At 46.4% G+C, this 17688-nt stretch overlaps 1 protein-coding gene across 4 annotated transcripts in view; it reads left to right on the top strand.

Moving 5' to 3' along the window:
- Nucleotides 1-15774, top strand: part of USP35 (ubiquitin specific peptidase 35) — a 42924-nt gene extending 27150 nt beyond the window's left edge. For all 4 annotated transcript variants that reach the window (XM_083736236.1, XM_083736237.1, XM_083736238.1 and 1 more), the window contains exons 4-11: nt 2405-2534; nt 4729-4830; nt 6022-6180; nt 6411-6604; nt 8321-8414; nt 10539-10645; nt 12319-13549; nt 14395-15774. In XM_083736236.1, the coding sequence (XP_083592362.1) occupies nt 2405-2534; nt 4729-4830; nt 6022-6180; nt 6411-6604; nt 8321-8414; nt 10539-10645; nt 12319-13549; nt 14395-14559 (2182 nt within the window). In that variant the 3' untranslated portion in view covers nt 14560-15774. The remainder of the gene's footprint in view (nt 1-2404; nt 2535-4728; nt 4831-6021; nt 6181-6410; nt 6605-8320; nt 8415-10538; nt 10646-12318; nt 13550-14394) is intronic.
- The last annotated feature ends 1914 nt before the right edge of the window (nt 15775-17688 follow it).

The raw sequence follows: 17688 nt of genomic DNA, 5'->3' as shown, positions 1-17688 counted from the left end.
GCAGGCCAGATAGCGCCTGCCAGATCGTCCTTGCGTCTGGGGCTCCTTTCCAGGCACTCGCCTCCTCCTGCGTAGACCGCGCAGACTCTGGGCAGTCGTCCAAATGACGTCAACGCAGCAAGCGACCCGTTCCTGGCAAATGGTTGTTTCCTAGCAGCCGGACAGATATAAGAGGCAGTAGCCGGCAGGCACAGAGGGATAACCCCCCAACCCTTTTGACCTGTAGTCAGAGATGTTGGGAGTTGTAGTTCAGTAAGATCCCACCAGGTTGGAGAGGGCTGTTCTTCTTCTAGGGCAGGAGTAGCCAGTATGTGGTGTTGTATGTGTGTCTTGAACTATAGCTCTTATCAGCCCCAGCCAGAACTATAAACTGGTGGTTTTCTTGAGTCAAAATGAGAGTACCCCTAAACACTTTTTTTTTAAAGCACTGATTTCGTCTAACGTGGGACTCGAACCCACAACCCTGATGAAATATACTCAGAGTCGAGAGTGGATTTCATGCTCTTTATTCAACTCATAGTGGTGAGGGGGAATGGAAGTTCCCCCAGAATGTCTGCTTTATATACATTATTTACACAATGGGCCCCACGTGATTGGCTAATTCTGGGATTCACCCGTAGGCCAATCAGGTTGCGGATTCACTTCCACCTGGAGCTGGGTTGGGTGGCTCCTGTAGACCAATCAGACTGCTGCATTTTGAATCCTGTTGTTTTAGGGCCAATCAGACTGCTGCATTTTGAATCCTATTGTTCTAGGGCCAATCAGACTGCTGCATTTTGGATCCTATTCAACTCAGTACATAACACCTGAGATTAAGAGTCTCGTGCTCTACTGACTGAGCTACCCCCCCTACCTCTCTGCTGATGCATCACGATGTTGAAATCAAAGTATCACGCAGCCCTAGCTTAAACCATCAGAGGGTGAGCTGTAGTGCTAATCCTAGTGGCAATTGGCTTAGCTGTTTCCCCTGTTGGACTTCCAAGAGGAGACATGAATCCCAAATTCATAAGGCAAGATTCACTGAAAACCCTGCCTACACACTGCGGGAGAGTCCTCTAAACTTGTCAGTCCTTGAAAGCAGTTAGAAGTTCAGTTTAAAAGTTATACAGTTAAAAGTTATTATTGTGGCTTTCACTGTGCAATTAACAAGAAAAATGAGTCCCTGGTAGGGGATGGTGCTGTGGACCCTCTGGGTGTGCTCTGCAGATCCCCAGGGGTCTCCAGACCCCTAATTAGGAACCACTGCTTTTGCAATTACCTTAGAGCAGGGTGTGCCGATCACACAGGGCCCCCAGACATTTGACGGTCTATTGACCCTGTGCCACCACTGCGATTGCATTTTCCGCTGCCGCCACCCCGTATCTCACTGGGACACACGGAGTCCAGTCAGTTGTTAACATTAACAAATAATCAAGTTTATTTTTAAGTGCAGGAACAAGCTTATGGTTTCAGTAAATTTTTCTCTTGTCAGTTTCTTACTCTTAGTTCCTAACAACTTCAAATTGATTATTCCCAACTATCTACAGTGGTGCCTTGCAAGACGAAAAGAATCCGTTCCGCGAGTCTCTTCATCTAGCGGTTTTTTCGTCTTGCGAAGCAAGCCCATTAGCGGCTTAGCGGATTAGTGCTATTAGCGGCTTTTAGCGCTTTTAGCGGCTTTTAGCAGCTTAGCGGCTTAGTGGCTTAGAAAAAGGGGGGGAGGGGAAAAAACTGCAGGAACTCGAAAGACATTTTCGTCTTGCGAAGCAAGCCCATAGGAAATTCGTTTTGCGAAGCACCTCCAAAACGGAAAACTCTTTCGTCTAGCGAGTTTTCCGTCTTGTGAGGCATTCGTCTTGCGGGGCACCACTGTATCTGACTCCATCTAACAATTCCTCTCACTCTCTCACAATACAACTCTACCAACCCACACCTAATCCTCCCTCTTCCTTCTTCAACTCCCAAACCTCAACTGACTTTCAAAACCTCCCACTCTAACTTTTACTCCCCCCTTGCATTCCCACTGGCCAGTCACATCACACACCCATTTAACCCTTTCTTTATGACCCATCCTGGGAGGCAAACGCCACACAGGGTTTCCCAAATTTGGGTCTCTGGCTGTTTTTGGACTACAAATCCCATCGTCCCTGACCCCTGGGTCCTGCTAGCTGCAGGTGATGGGACTTGTAGTCCAAAAACAGCTGGAGACCCAAGTTTGGGAGACTCTGCCTTAGAGGAAGCCACGTTGAGAGCAACGGGACTTAAATTCTGAGTAGGAATGAATAGGATTGCATAGCCTGAATTAGGATTGCATTGCCTGAATTAGGCATTTAGAAATCAGGTTCGTCTGGACCGGGCTTGCACCTTGCAAAGTTATTCTGCGTATCCTGTCTTGCGGTACCTGCTTCCCTCTTTATCTTTGCAGGATGATTGAATGGGTGTCTTGGCCTCTGGGGAAGAACATCGACAAATGGATCATAGCGTTGCTGAAGGGTTTGGCTGCAGTGAAGAAGTTCAGCATCTTGATTGAAATCACGCTGTCCAAAATTGAGAGGGTCAGTTTGCTTCTTCTTGTAAGCCTGCATTCAAGGGACTAACGTGTATTTAGCACAGGCAGGGAAGTTTTCTCTGCCCTCAGGGAGCCCATTTGGGAATTATAGAAACATAACTCAATTTCTGGCACGTGTGTGTGTGTGTGTGTGTGTGTGTGTGTGTTTGAGTCATTGTTCAGCCCTCTGACATCAGCGCTGCCGTGCTATTATCTTCCAGAAATAATTCAAGGGGCTGTTTTTTTTAACTTATAAAGGCTTAAATGGCTTATGTCAGAGGGGAAACATTTGGAAATAATCAACAGTTGTGCGTCCTCACAAAATACCCACGGCACATGTTGACTGGGGCTGACAGAGATGTTCCTTGCTGATTTAAACCAAAGCCCAACATTCTTTGCAGAGGTTTGACTCCATTGTCTCTCAAGACAGAAGGATGTCAACAACAACAATATACGCTAATGGCCAAAATTGTGGAAACCTTTTGGAAAAAGTGTATTTCTGAGGTTTGATGGCTCATAACACCTAATTGACTCTATAAACACGCATGCTCATTGGCTACATTCAAATTAATGCAAATCAACCTAAGCAAGTTGTGCTCCCTTTTTCTGGTTATTTCGCTATAACCTTTGATAGAATACAGATAATTGAACAGACTTTGCGGCATTACATTCTTCATTAAATTATCTTTCCTTTGATATATAATTTTATGGTATCAAAAAAAAGTGGTGTTCTGAGCCATCAAACCTCAGAAATACACTTTCCCCAAAATGTTTCCAAAGTTTGGCCACTAATGTAACTCAGGGGGACGCGGGTGGCACTGTGGTCTAAACTGCTGAGCCTCTTGGGCTTGCCGATCAGAAGGTCGGCGGTTTGAATCCCTGCGACGGGATGAGCTCCCGTTGCTCGGTCCCTGCTCCTGCCAACCTAGCAGTTCGAAAGCACGTCAAAGTGCAAGTAGATAAATAGGTACCATTCCAGCGGGAAGGTAAACGGCGTTCCCATGCGCTGCTCTGGTTCCGTTGCGCCAGCAGCGGCTTAGTCATGCTGGCCACATGACCTGGAAAAACTGTCTGTGGACAAACACCAGCTTCCTTGGCCTGTAAAGTGAGATGAGCACCGCAACCCCAGAGTCGTCTGTGGCTGGACTTAACTGTCAGGGGTACTTTACAGTAGTACCTCGGGTTACATACGCTTCAGGTTACAGACTCCGTTAACCCAGAAATAGTACCTCAGGTTAAGAACTTTGGCAGTTGAAGTTGATGGACTACATGGAATTGGCGGAAATGACTGGCAGAATCCGAGACCAGGGAGAAGAGATGGTGGAAGAAGATTGGAAGAAATTTAAAGATTATCTACAGAAATATTGTAAAATTAAGGAATGTTAGAAAGATGTTGGAATGAAGTTACATGGCTTTAGCAGAAATGCTATAAAGAATTACGCACAATAGATTCTCAATGGATTAAAGGAAAAAATAATGTTAGAATTCGTTAAGTTAAATGATAGGATAGAAAATTGAGGAAGATGGAAAGGATTTGCTGAAACAATTAATCGAAGTGGAATACAAAAAGGGGAGGTGTGAGGAGGTCGCTGAAACAAGTAAATGAAAGTTAACAACATTGAAAGAATTGGATGTGTTTTTTAAAAAATTGTTTTTGTTTTGTTTTTGTTATGTATATGTAGTATTTTTGTTTTTGTATTGTATTGTATGGTTTGGTTATGTTTAATTCTTTTTCTTTTCTTTCTGTAACTTTTAAAACTTTAATAAATATTATTTTTTTTTAAAAAAAGAACTTTCCTTCAGGATGAGAACAGAAATTGCGCAGCGGCAGCGCGGTGGCAGCGGGAGGCCCCATTAGCTAAAGTGGTGCTTCAGGTTAAGAACAGTTTCAGGTTAAGAACGGACCTCTGGAACAAATTAAGTACCGTATTTTTCGCTCTATAACACGCACCCGACCATAACATGCACATAGTTTTTAGAGGAGGAAAATCCGCAGGCATGCCACCTGTAGGCATTCCCTCCATAACACGCACAGACATTTCCCTTTACTTTCTAGGAGGAAAAAAGTGAGTGTTATGGTGCAAAAAATACGGTACTTAATCCGAGGTACCACTGTACTTTAGTGTAACTCAAGAGCCGTTGGGTTGTGGGGTCCTGCTCACCTGCCATGTTAATAATGAGCCCTTCCTCTCTTCCAACAGGTGTTTTCCAAGTTGCTCTACCCTATTCTGCGAGAGGGAGAACTCTCCATCCTGCGTTATATGCTGTTGAGCTTCCAGCACTCCCACGAGGCATTTCACTTGGTAAGGCGAAGCATGTCATCGCTCATGTTCAAACGTACAGGTGTTCAGTTAAGAACCAGGTAGAACAGGAATGTCCCGGAACTCCAGATGTTGCTGGACTTTTGCATCATCCCAGATCGTTAGCCAAGCTTGCTGGGGCTGTTGGGAGCTGGAGATCCACAAGATCTGGAGAGCCACAGGTTCCCCATCCCTGACACAGAAGCAGAGATCTGATGCTAGAGACAGCCAAAGTTCTGATAAACTGAGATATGCATTTGTAGGATCTGGATTGAGTGGGAGGCAAACTTTGCCTTGCGCACATGCAAAGTTTAATGTGGGGCAGGTGTTTCTTTTGGAATGAAGAGGTGGGGTCTTCTTCCGCCGAGTCCTTGACGATTGGCCGGTTGTGGGATGAGTGACAGCAAAACCGAGTAACATTTTAACCCTTAAGTATCTGGTGAGCTGCTGTTGCTCGGTCCCTGCTCCTGCCAACCTAGCAGTTCGAAAGCACGTCAAAGTGCAAGTAGATAAATAGGTACCCCTCTGGCGGGAAGGTAAACGGCGTTTCCGTGCGCTGCTCTGGTTCGCCAGAAGCTGCTTAGTCATGCTGGCCACATGACCCGGAAGCTGTACGCCAGCTCCCTCGGCCAATAAAGCAAGATGAGCGCCACAACCCCAGAGTCAGCCACGACTGGACCTAATGGTCAGGGATCCCTTTACCTTTACCTATCTGGTAACCGCCTCTCCTGGTATGTCCCACAGAGGACCTTACGGTCTTCAAACAAAAACATCTTGAAGGCCCCGGCCACAGAGAGGTTAGGCTGGCCTCAACTAGAACCAGGGCTTTTTCGGCTGTGGCTCTGATCTGGTGGAACGCTCTGTCACAAGAGACTAGGGCCCTGCTGGACTTGACATCTTTCCGCAGGGCCTGCAAGACAGAGCTGTTCCACCAGGCCTTTGGCCAGGGCACAGAACTCTAGGCCAATGGTTGCCATCAATTTGATTTGAATTTTATAATGAAATGATTTTAGAATGTTGTATTATTTTATTGTTGTTAGCCCCTTGAGCCCGGCTTCAGCTGGGGAGGGCAGGATATAAATAAATTATTATTATTATTATTATTAATATTATTATTACACGTGTAGCTCAGCCCTGTGACTGGATTTTGCTGGTTTAAGCTGACTGTACCTCTCCTTTTTATCTCTCTCAAAGCTTCTCCCACACATCCCGAGAGTGGTTGCCGCCCTCCACAAGGAAAACTCCAACTCTGCGGCGAGTTGCCTGGAACAACTGGCTGAGCTAATCCACTGCATGTTCTTCCGATTCTCAGGATTCCCAGATCTCTACGAACCTGTCGTGGAGGCGATAAAAGTAATTCCTCTTTTGGGGGTGGGTGGGTTCTGTATGCATGGAAGAAACCTTTGGGGGAGGAGGAAAAAGCTTTCAGCTTCATGCATCTGAAATGAGATGCTTCTTAGAATTGGCGTTGGGGGTCAGAATGACAGCATGAGACAATCCTGCTTTTTTTACTTTTAAACCAAAGGAGCTGTGAACACTGCAGACTTAACCCTGACTTTCCCCCTTCCTTTATTCCTTGTGAGACTCTCCCGATTCCAAATGAAGACCGAATCAAATATCTGCTCGGGCAGAATGCCTGGACTTCCCAGAAGAACGAACTGGCCAGCTTTTATCCTCGACTGGCGTCCAAATCTGAAACGGGGAAAATAGGGTTAATCAACCTGGGGAACACCTGCTATATGAACAGCATCATCCAAGCCCTCTTCATGGCCTCTGAGTAGGTGTTCTTCCTACCCCTTTTGCCTCTGCTTTCCCCTCCAGCCTTACCTGGTTTCGTATTTAATGATAGGTTTGGAAGTTCTGATTTGGGGTATTAAAAGTGCCACATGTTAGCAGCCGATTTTCTGTTCCGGCTGCATTGCTTCTCACATTTTAAAGCCTTCAGCAACAAATCACCGTGAGCCAGTGTGGTGCGGTGGTCAAGTACCTGATTAGGATCTGGGTTCAAATCCCCGCTCGGTCATAAGTGATGTTCACTCGGGCCAATCACTGCCTCTCAGCCTAATCTACTGCGCAGGGTATTCAATGAGCAGGGGGAGAGAACTGTGGGTGCCCCCTTGAGCTGGGTGGAGGGGCAAATGTAGGATAATATTAATAAGAAGAATAAGAATAAATTCTATTTATATCCCGCCCTCCCCAGCCGAAGCCGGGCTCAGAGCGGCTAACATCAAATGTATAATACATTAACATAAAATCAGACAATCAATTAAAATACATCCTCAAATCAGATCAGGATCAGAATCCAATCCAAGCAGATTAGGGTTGGGGACCTTAAATGCTCACCAGGCCCAACTGTTTGTGCTGAACTTATATGGGCCTGTGAGAAAATAATAATAATAATTTATTTATACCCCGCCCATCTGGCTGGGTTTCCCCAGCCACTCTGGGTGGCTTCCAACAGAATATTAAAACACAATAACCTATTAAACATTAAAAGCTTCCCTGAACAGGGCTGCCTTCAGATGTCTTTTAAAAGTCTTCTCTTTGACATCTGGTGGGAGGGCGTTCCACAGGGCGGGTGCCACCACCGAGAAGGCCCTCTGCCTGGTTCCCTGTAAATTAAATACACTTGTGGGAATTTCGGGTGGGGAGGAGGGACTTTGAAGGAAGTGTAATAAGGGAAAGGAATTGGTTAAAATAATAGTTACTGGCATTTGTCTGTCTCGAAAGACGATGGAGTGCACCTCTGAGGGTGAAGTCTACTCCAGCCCAATCTGGGTTAAGAGTTCCCCAAGAAGAGGTCATTTAAAAGTTGTTACACTACTCTAGAAACTTGAAATGGAATCAAGAGTGGATTTCATGCTCTTTATTCAGCTCATAGTGGTGAGGAGGAATGGAAATTCCCCCAGAATGTCTGCTTTATATACATTATTTACACAATGGGCCCCACGTGATTGGCTAATTCTGGGATTCACCTGTAGGCCAATCAGGCTGTGGATTCACTTCCACCTGGAGCTGGATTGGGTGGCTCCTGTGGACCAATCAGACTGCTGCATTCTGAATCCTATTGTTCTAGGACCAATCAGACTGCTGCATTTTGGATCCTATTCAACTCAGTACATAACAAAACTGTAGCTCTGTGTGGTGAATAGATGTCTTCTAAAAAGTACAAGCGCCCTTTAATGAACTACAGCTCCCAGGATTCCTTGGGGGAAGCCATGACTGCTTAAACTGGTCTCATAGCACTTCACATCTGTAGTGTGAATGTGTCTGGTGATGTGTTGCAGAACACACACACACAAAAGCACCTGTCTGGAGAAACCCTGGTTTCGCATGATGGTGTGTAAAGTTTTGTGTTGTTGTTTGGTTGTGGGGTTGCCACTGTCGATCGGGGAGCTCAGGCTTCTCATTACGACGCTCTTTTGTTTCTGTTTTCTATACCACCTCAGTATATTCACTGTGTCTAAACGTCTTTCAAAACTTCCTTTTCAAGCTTCAGGCGTTCAGTGTTGAGCTTAGCCGAAAACAGTTCCCAGCCCTTGATGGCGAAGCTGCGGTGGCTGTTTGCCTTTCTAGAGCACAGCCAGGTAAGTCAGTGCATTTCTCAATTCCTGCATTTGCGTTAGGCTTCCCTTTGGAACATTGAAAGCTCTTTTCTTGCGTGATGCCTGCAACAGCCCTGCAAGGTACTTTGGTCAGTTTTGTCATCCTCCGCATCCCAGATGGGGCGAGGAGGAAGGGAGTTGTGCCTCAGATATGGTGGCTTGCTCAAGAACTCATGGTAAGATTTGAACCCGCTGCTTCTTGGCTCAAAGGGGCTGTTCAGTTTCCAGTTCAGGTTGAAGTTTAGAGGTCTGGAGGATGAGCCTCAAATTATATAGGTAAAGGTAAAGGGGACCCCTGACCATTAGGTCCAGTCGTGGCTGACTCTGGGGTTGCGGCGCTCATCTCGCTTTATTGGCCGAGGGAGCCGGCGTACAGCTTCCGGGTCATGTGGCCAGCATGACTAAGCCGCTTCTGGCAAACCGGAGCAGCTCACGGAAACGCCGTTTACCTTCCCGCCGGAGCGATACCTATTTATCTACTTGCACTTTGACATGCTTTCGAACTGCTAGGTTGGCAGGAGCAGGGACCGAGTAACGGGAGCTCACCCCATCGCAGGGATTCGAACCACCAACCTTCTGATCGGCAAGTCCTAGGCTCTGTGGTTTAACCCACAGCGCCACCCGCGTCCCTCAAACCAGGAATGGAATGAGGCAGCTGCCGTGGCTGCTATAAGGGGACTGATGGACTTGAGGCTTCTTGCTTGCTTTGGTTCATATCCTGTTTTTATCTCACGTTTCCTCCAAAGGGTGCAATATGTGCTCTTCTCTCTTTTATCCTCACAGCAACTCTGTGAAATGGATTAAGCACACAGAGTGACTGGTTCAAGGCCATTCAGTGAGCTTTGTGGTGGAGTGGGGATTCGAACACAGCTCTTGCAGGTCCTAGTCCAACACTCGCAACCACTGCACCATGCTGACCTCTCACAATGCCAGAACCACCACCGCACAGCTGTTGTTTTGCTTAGTGTTGAGCAGAACAGAAACAGCCAGCATTTGTCCAGTGCACAAACAACAGTGTTTTGCTATATTTGCAGATTTTCGGGTGGGAGTGAGCAGGTTAAGGAATGTCATGGCAGCCCTTAAAGCAGCTGGGGAAACTGGCTGATACAGTGGTACCTTGGTTCTCAAATTTAATCCGTTCCGGAAGTCCGTTCCAAAACCAAAGCGTTCCAAAACTAAGGCATGCTTTCCCATAGAAAGTAATGCAAAATGGATTAATCCGTTCCAGACTTTTAAAGACAACCCCTAAAACAGCAACAGATAGGTGTTGGTCTGCCATAGTCAAAACAAAAAAAATTTCTTCCAGTAGCACCTTAAAGACCAACTAAGTTAGTTCTTGGTATGAGCTTTCGTGTGCATGCACACTTCTTCAGATACATATCTGATATGTATCTTCAGATATGTATCTGAAGAAGTGTGCATGCACACGAAAGCTCATACCAAGAACTAACTTAGTTGGTCTTTAAGGTGCTACTGGAAGGAATTTTTTTTGTTTTCCCTATAACAGCAGTTTAACGTGAATTTTACTATCTAACGAGACCATTGATCCATAAAATGAAAGCAATAAACCATATCACACAATCAATCAATAGCTGAACTGGGTTCTTCCACACAGTCATAAAATAAAAAAAAGAGCCGCAAAAAGAAAAACGCAAAATAAATAGCCAAAACAGACAGACCTCAGCGTAACACTCAAATTGGAAGTGTGGCACTCTAATCAGAAGCGTAACACTCAAAACAGAGCATGTTCAGCTTCCGAAAAAAGTTTGCAAACCGGAACACTTACTTCCGGATTTGCAGTGTTTGGGTTCCAAGTTGTTTGAGTACCAAGGCGTTTGAGAACCAAGTACCACTGTACTTTTATTATTTTAGGGATTTGTTGGCGACTGTCTACCCCAGCTTTCTAGCTAAAATGAAGCAGATTTCGAAATTTAAAACCACCTAATATATAAATTCAGCAGTCTAAAAATCAGCTGGGGACATGATTTTAACTTTAAAAAGCACAGGTGAAAAAGGGCAGGCTTTGGTATCCGAACGGCAAATGCTTTATGTCTCTTCACCATTTCCCCTTCTGTTACCCACTTACCTTTCTTAAATCCCTCTTAGCGGCCTGCCATCTCTCCCGAAAGCTTTTTCTCAGCTTCCTGGCCTCCCTGGTTCACCAGGGGAGCTCAGCAGGACTGCTCCGAATACCTCAAGTACCTGCTCGATCGGTAAGATGCATCCTTTACAAAATATGCTTTGTAAAAAAAAAACCCCAACATGAATATTAGGTAAAATTGTATGCAAAAAATGTCTACCGAGAAGGGAAGGGCCTTCTCGGTAGTGGCACCGGCCGTGTGGAATGCCCTCTCATCAGATGTCAAAGGAAAAAAAACAATTACACAACTTTGCAAAGACATTGGAAGGCAGCACTGTATCAGGAAGTTTTAAATGTTTGATACCTAATTGTGTTTTTATATTATCTTGGAAGCAACCCAGAGGGGCAACACAGTCGGATAGGTAGAAGTATACGTAATAAATTATTACTGTTCTTGTTAGGAGAAATATGCAGTAAAATGCTGCTGAATTTTCAGGACTTTAAACCAAATAAATAAATTGTGAACCGATCTAGAACTTAAAACTGGAAAGCCGAGAAACTGAAATTGGCATGTTTGCCTATCCTCTCTCCACACGCACCCCGAAGATTGCCCAAATGCCCGCTCTCTTCACAGCCTGTGAAAGCTCAGCCCTTAAAATTGCCCTATATATTTGGGAGAGATTTGTTTGTTTGTTTTGAGGGAGAAGAGAGATTCTCTGAATACAGCCACTACTGAAAATGTCAGGTGTGTCCTTGTCCCCTCTCCCTCTGCATTTCTCATTGGACATCCTTGTGGCCGCAATCCACGGTGTCCGGATACGGATTGGTTCAACCAGATTTTTTAAATAAGAATGTTAAGTTATTTGCCTCCTGCTTTATCAGGCAGCTTGCGTGTAAAAGCATGAGGCTAACACTGAACTTACTGCAGAAATGCACTCAAGGGATAGAACAAATTGAAACACAGTTGATTTGTGACATGGATTTGTCAATTAGATTAATAATAACAAATTATTATTTGCACCCCACCCATCTGGCTGGGTTTGCCCAGCCACTCTGGGTGGCTTCCAACAAAGATTAAAAATACATTAAATTGTCACACATTGAAAACTTCCCTGAACAGGGCTGCCTTCAGATGTCTTCTAAAAGTCTGGTAGTTGTTTTTCTCTTTGACATCTGGTGGGAGGGCGTTCCACAGGGTGGGCGCCACTACCGAGAAGGCCCTCTGCCTGGTTCCCTGTAACTTGGCTTCTCGCAGGGAGGGAACCGCCAGAAGGCCCTTGGAGCTGGACCTCAGTGTCCGGGCAGAACGATGGGGGTGGAGATGCTCCTTCAGATATACTGGACCAAGGCCATTTAGGGCTTTAAAGGTCAACACCAACACTTTGAATTGTGCTCAGAAACATACTGGGAGCCAATGTAGGTCTTTCAAGACCGGTGTTATGTGGTCTCGTCAGCCACTCCCAGTCACCAGTCTAGCTGCCACATTCTGGATTAGTTGTAGTTTCCCGGTCACCTTCAAAGGTAGCCCCACATAGAGCGCATAGCAGTATTCCAAGTGAAAATGATTTATAAAATGCCTTCCAGAATATAGGTTTCAGTGTCTGTCTGGAGAGGCAGCTTGTCCAGTTTCCTTCTAGGAGAAAAGTATATGATTCTGGTACTGCCGTTCATCTTCAGATGCAGGGATTAGATGTTGGCAGGTGTCTAAGAGCCTCGTAGCACCTCCTTCCGTGGTTGGAGGGATGGTTTTACTGGTGACATTCTTCAATGTATTTCTCCTCTTCTTCCCCCAACCCCCCAAAAAAGGCTTCATGAAGAAGAGAGAACAGGAAGGCGAATCTACCAGAAGCTCAAAGAGTCCACGCTGATATCTCAGGCTGAGCAACAGCAGCCTGCCAACAAGACTTTAATTGAAAAAATGTTTGGGGGCAGAATTAAGACGAAAATCCGATGTCTGAAGTGCCTGAAAGTCTCTTCCAGAGAAGAAGCCTTCACAGACCTCTCCTTGGCTTTCCCACCAGCTGATAATCATGTGCCTATAGCCAGTAGCAGTACCTCTCTTTTACCGGTAGAGGAAATGGGCCCGCAGGCCGTTCAGTCGGGCATAGAAGTGCCAAGCAGGACATGCGATTCGCCAAGGAGGTTCGCTAAGCCGGCTGCACCGGGAGAGAATCATCCCCAAATATTGCCCGTTGAAACTTTGGGGCCTGGAAGTCAAGAGACTCCTTTCCCCCCGAGGGCTGAGCAAGACGCTACCGGCGCGAAGCCCGACGAAGACTTGGCGTTGGCTCTGAGGGAGCAAATTCGCGGGCCCACGGCCTCCAGATCCGTCCCCGACCTGATCAATTATTTCTTATCGCCCGAGATGCTGACGGCGGAGAACCGCTATCACTGTGACAACTGCGCTTCTCTTCAGGACGCAGAGAAGCTGGCCGAACTGACGGAGGGACCTCACTACCTCATCCTAACCCTGCTGAGGTTCTCCTTTGACCTGAGGGCCATGAGGAGGAGGAAAATACTGGACAACGTATCCGTCCCGCTGGTGTTGAAGCTTCCGGTCCTGACTTCTTCAGAGGACCCAAGCGGCGGCGCGAACCCGCCACAGAGCGCCTCAGCACGCAAGGCCTTTGCTTCGGTGGTGTACGACCTTTGCAGCGTGGTGGTGCATTCCGGGGTCTCCTCTGAGAGTGGCCATTACTATTGCTACGCCCGGGAGTGTGAGGATGTGGCGGCCGAAAGCAACTTGAAGGACATCTCTCGGAGCGGCGCCCCAGAGAAACCTCTGGACATTGCGATCCAATGGTACCTCTTCAACGACACCAGAGTCTCATTCTCGTCTTTCGAGTCTGTCAGCAATGTGACATCCTTCCTGCCCAAGGATACGGCTTACCTGCTGTTCTATAGGCAGAGGACGAGCCAGTCGAGAGACGCAGGGCGTGGGGCCACTGGAGAGTCCGGCCGGGTGAATGGAGACTTGCATTCTCCGGACAAAAGCCTGATGGAAGCCATTGCGAAGGATAACATCCTGTACTTGCAAGTAAGTGTCAGTTTGCATTTCTTGGTGTGGAAAGTATTGATCTGATGTGTAGGGATCTTTCCTATTCTACTTAATTCTGGAAGCTTCTCTGTGTGAAAGAAACAAGCAGAAGGTTCATGATGCTTGGGTTATTCCTTCAGAGAAGCTGAGTACAGCTACCGTATTTTTCGCTCCATAGGGCGCACCTAGTTTTTAGGGGGGGAAATAAAGTGTTGGTGTTGACCTTGAAAGCCCTAAATGGCCTCGGTCCAGTATTCCTGAAGGAGAGTCTCCATAGCCATCGTTCTACCCAGACACTGAGGTCCAGTGCCGAGGGCCTTCTGGCGGTTCCCTCATTGTGAGAAGCCAAGTTACAGGGAGTCAGGCAGAGGGCCTTCTCGGTAGTGGCACCCGCCCTGTGGAATGCCCTCCCACCAGATGTCAAAGAGAACAACAACTACCAGACTTTTAGAAGACATCTGAAGGCAGCCCTGTTTAGGGAAGCTTTTAATGTTTGATGTAGTATGGTCTTTTAATATTTTGTGGCTGGGGAAGCCCAGCCAGATGGGCGAGGTATAAATAAATTATCATCATCATCATCATCATCATCACTCCATACTGCAATGTTTTGTTACAGGGCCCCACTTTTTAGCTGAGAGTCAAGGAGGTTGGTGGTCTCCAGATATTGGTGGCTTGCACTAAGTCACCTCAGTCCCAGTCAACATGGTGGCCCAAAGTTCAGGGATGATGCACCATCTTGAGGGCGCCCTGTTGGCTAACCTTGAGGGGGTTATTTGTTGTTGTTTATTTAACAGATTTGAGGTGTATACCATGTCTGAGCTTTGTTTTGTTTTCCTGTGCCACAGGAGCAAGAAAAGGAAGCGCGAAACAGAAGTGCCTACATCTCGGCTTTGCCCAAGTCCCCTCTGTGGTGGAAAGACTTTGATGGGGACGATGACGACAGCTCTTCGGGGGGTTGTGGGCATGACCCCGGTGGAGGGTCAAGCTCTTTTCACGGACTCGTCTTCTAGCCATTGTTGACCCGACACAAAATGGCCGACACTGTCACCACCAAGCAAGGCTCCACTGTGCTCAACGATCCTTTGGCCTTTTTCATCTTCTTAGCAACAGGAGAGCTGGGCCCACCGTGGCCGAGACAGAGCACCACAACCGTTTGAACGGCCTGGCCCTACCGCTCCATGGAATTCTGGGAAATGTAGTTCTCTGATGGGTGCTGAGGAGGGAATTCTCTGCTCCCTCATGGAACTACACTTCCTAGGACCGTCAGGAAGACTGAATTTGAAGTGTCCCGAGGTACCCCACCTACACCTTCTCCCCTTGCGAAAAGGTGGGGAATCCTTTTGCGAAACCCCTCAAGAGGGGTGTCTTTTCAGGGAGGGACAGTGCAGCAAACTGGACTCGAAGGCATTTCGGCTGCCCTGTGATACCTTTTCAAAGCAGAGTGGCGGCAGGTTCTGAACCCCTGTCCTGTTTCGAGTCCTCGTTGGCCATGGATATTTTGAGTGGAACTGAAAGAGAAGTAGGAGCTTTGGGGGAGGGATAGAACAATATGGCAGCTTAGAATAATTCAGGCCACAGGGCAACACCATTGTTGATCAGCACTGGCCTTGGGTGTAGCCGTGTGCTGCTAGGTTGAAGATTAAAATGGTCACATACTCTCTCTCATACTAGATCGTGAAGCTCCTAGATGTGCTACTCCCCTTCTCAAGTATCCAACCTCAGCCTGTGGTACGTTAGGTAGGAGGTCTTACCTGCGCTCTATCACAGAGCTCAGGTGAGTCATGCCCCCTGGCTGCCATCACACTCTCCCCTCGTTGACCTAGAGAGCCACCTAGGGAAGAATCATGTTTAGAAAGGCTGGTCCTCTTGACATGAATCTTTCCTTTGCCAGTTTCCCCCATTTCTTATTCTAGGAATCGCAATGTCTGAGAATATAGTCCTGGCCGAGACTTGTCTCCTAGCGCCTCCACTCCAAATCAGTATGTTTAAGACTGTGGTTCATGTGGTGCCTCTGCAGTATATGAAGGCAGAGGTTGCTAACTGATTATTTAGCTGGTTTTTAAAAAAACGCACACCCATGGCTGTCACTCAGATTTTTCTTTGCTCTGGGAAATCGCTGCTCTTGGGCTCAATTCAGTGGTTGTCCAAATCCAGGGTTACCGGTGGGCTAATATTTTAAACCTCTGTATAATGGAATACACAAATACATACACATGCAAAAACCACCTCCTTTTCTTTCTATTTTGCGCCTTGATGAGAGCAGGAACTCAGCGGAAATTTCGTTCTTTCTTCCCAGCTCTGCAGAAACTGAAATTCTTAATGGCAGCTGGACAGTGGAAGTTTCCGTAGGGGAAAGAAAGGAGCTCTTAACTTTGAATCCCTCTCTCAGTGCTTTCTCTACACCTTTGGAGAGATCTGGTGTTTTCCTATGGTCTTTGGCACCTTCCCAGGGGGTGTAGGACTTCCTGCCCATCTTTCACTTAAAAACACGAGCCAGGACAGATTATGAATGGTCGCAGCCACACCAATCTGCTTGTTGTAATGGCCATGACTTACCCCCCAAAGAATCATTGGAATGGTACTTTCTCAAGGTTGCTGAGAGGTGTTATCAGGACCTTTGGAAAGCTAGTTTCCAAGATTCTTTAGAAGAAATCACGAGTGTCGAAGTGGTTTAAAAGCAATTTCAGTGCATGGTGTGGCTGTGTCCATTCCTACTTGCGTAGTATAGCATCTGTCTCTCTGTTGGCATCCATCTGTCTCAGGAGACAATGGAGGAGTGTGCCTTTGGGGGTGAAGTCAAACCTTTGGAGAGTTTCAGCGCCTGCAGCGGCTGCAGAGACCAATACAGGTGGGACATGTTTAGTTGCAGCTGGGGCAGATGACGGCGTCCAGTTGTGCTGCTGCAGATGCACCATGGCGTTTATTCTCTCTCCCAGTGGTCATTCTTCCTGTGGTCATTGCTATGGATACTCAACCTGTCTGTTTCCAGGCACTGTGGTCGCCTGCTAGGGATTTAGCGCTCTTCTGAACACTTAAAATGCACCGGCGAGTACTTTAATTAGCATTATAAATAGCAACTCCCTCGACAGCCTGCTCTCCTAATTGTGCTAGTTAATAACAGAGAGCGAGAGAGAGACACACTTTTTTTGCTTTTAGGCACAGGTCACATTTATTTAACAGCAAAAATAATAAGTTTCTTTTCTTTAAAAAAAGTATTATCTAGGTTAAGCGCAAGATCAGTTTTACAGGATAAGTGTGTCAAAAGTGTCTTTTTTATAAACAACAACAACAAAAAAACCCTCACAAAGAATAAATTAATAATTTAAGGGATTAGCAATCCACAGCGACTAGAAAAATTAATAGCCAGCTCAAATGGCAACACCACAAGACAAACACGCTGTACACATTTTTAAAGAGACTATTTTTTTGTCCTCCTAAAAAAACCCCCCAAAAGTATTCTTATGAAATAAAACATTTCTTACCCCCTTCACCAAAAACAGCCATTCATTTTAGGACATTCATAGCAAAGTAACTGAAGCACAACATTCTTTTTATTAAATGCCCTTAAAGGCTCCTCATCGAGTTGATTTTGGGGACACATTATAAATACCCTAAATTGGATGTGGCAAGCTTTTGGCCCTCCAGATGTTGCTTTGCTACCGCCTCATGATGTCTGGCCATTCTTGCAGTCTCAACATCTGCAGATGTTCTCTGCACCTGGTGAAAATGTTTGCATTAACAGTCAAAAGTTTCCATTATGTAGACTCAGCAACAGGGGACCTGAGACTCTCAAGATGTTCCTGGACTACAAATCCCATCATCCTGAGCTTGGGCTATGGTAGCTGGGGCTGGTGGGAGCTGGAGTCCACTAACAACTGCAGGGCCCCAGGCTCCCCACTGCTGATGTAGATCCTTGGTTTCTTGAACCGTGGTTTCCGAAAAGCCGTATCTGATGTCTATCCATAGAACTACCAAGTCCATCTGTAAATAGCCCTTTATCCAAATGCCACCAGGCTATGTGAATGCTTTAGGCATTCAGCACAATTGCCTTCTAAATCCGGCCCACGGACAGTCTGGGAATCAGCGTGTTTTTTACATGAGTAGAATGTGTCCTTTTATTTAAAATTCACCTCTGGGTT

This window comes from Podarcis gaigeae (assembly GCF_964106915.1).
Source record: "Podarcis gaigeae genome assembly, chromosome: 4".
Classification (NCBI taxonomy): Eukaryota; Metazoa; Chordata; class Lepidosauria; order Squamata; family Lacertidae; genus Podarcis; species Podarcis gaigeae.
This window is presented reverse-complemented; position numbering and strand designations above follow the sequence as displayed.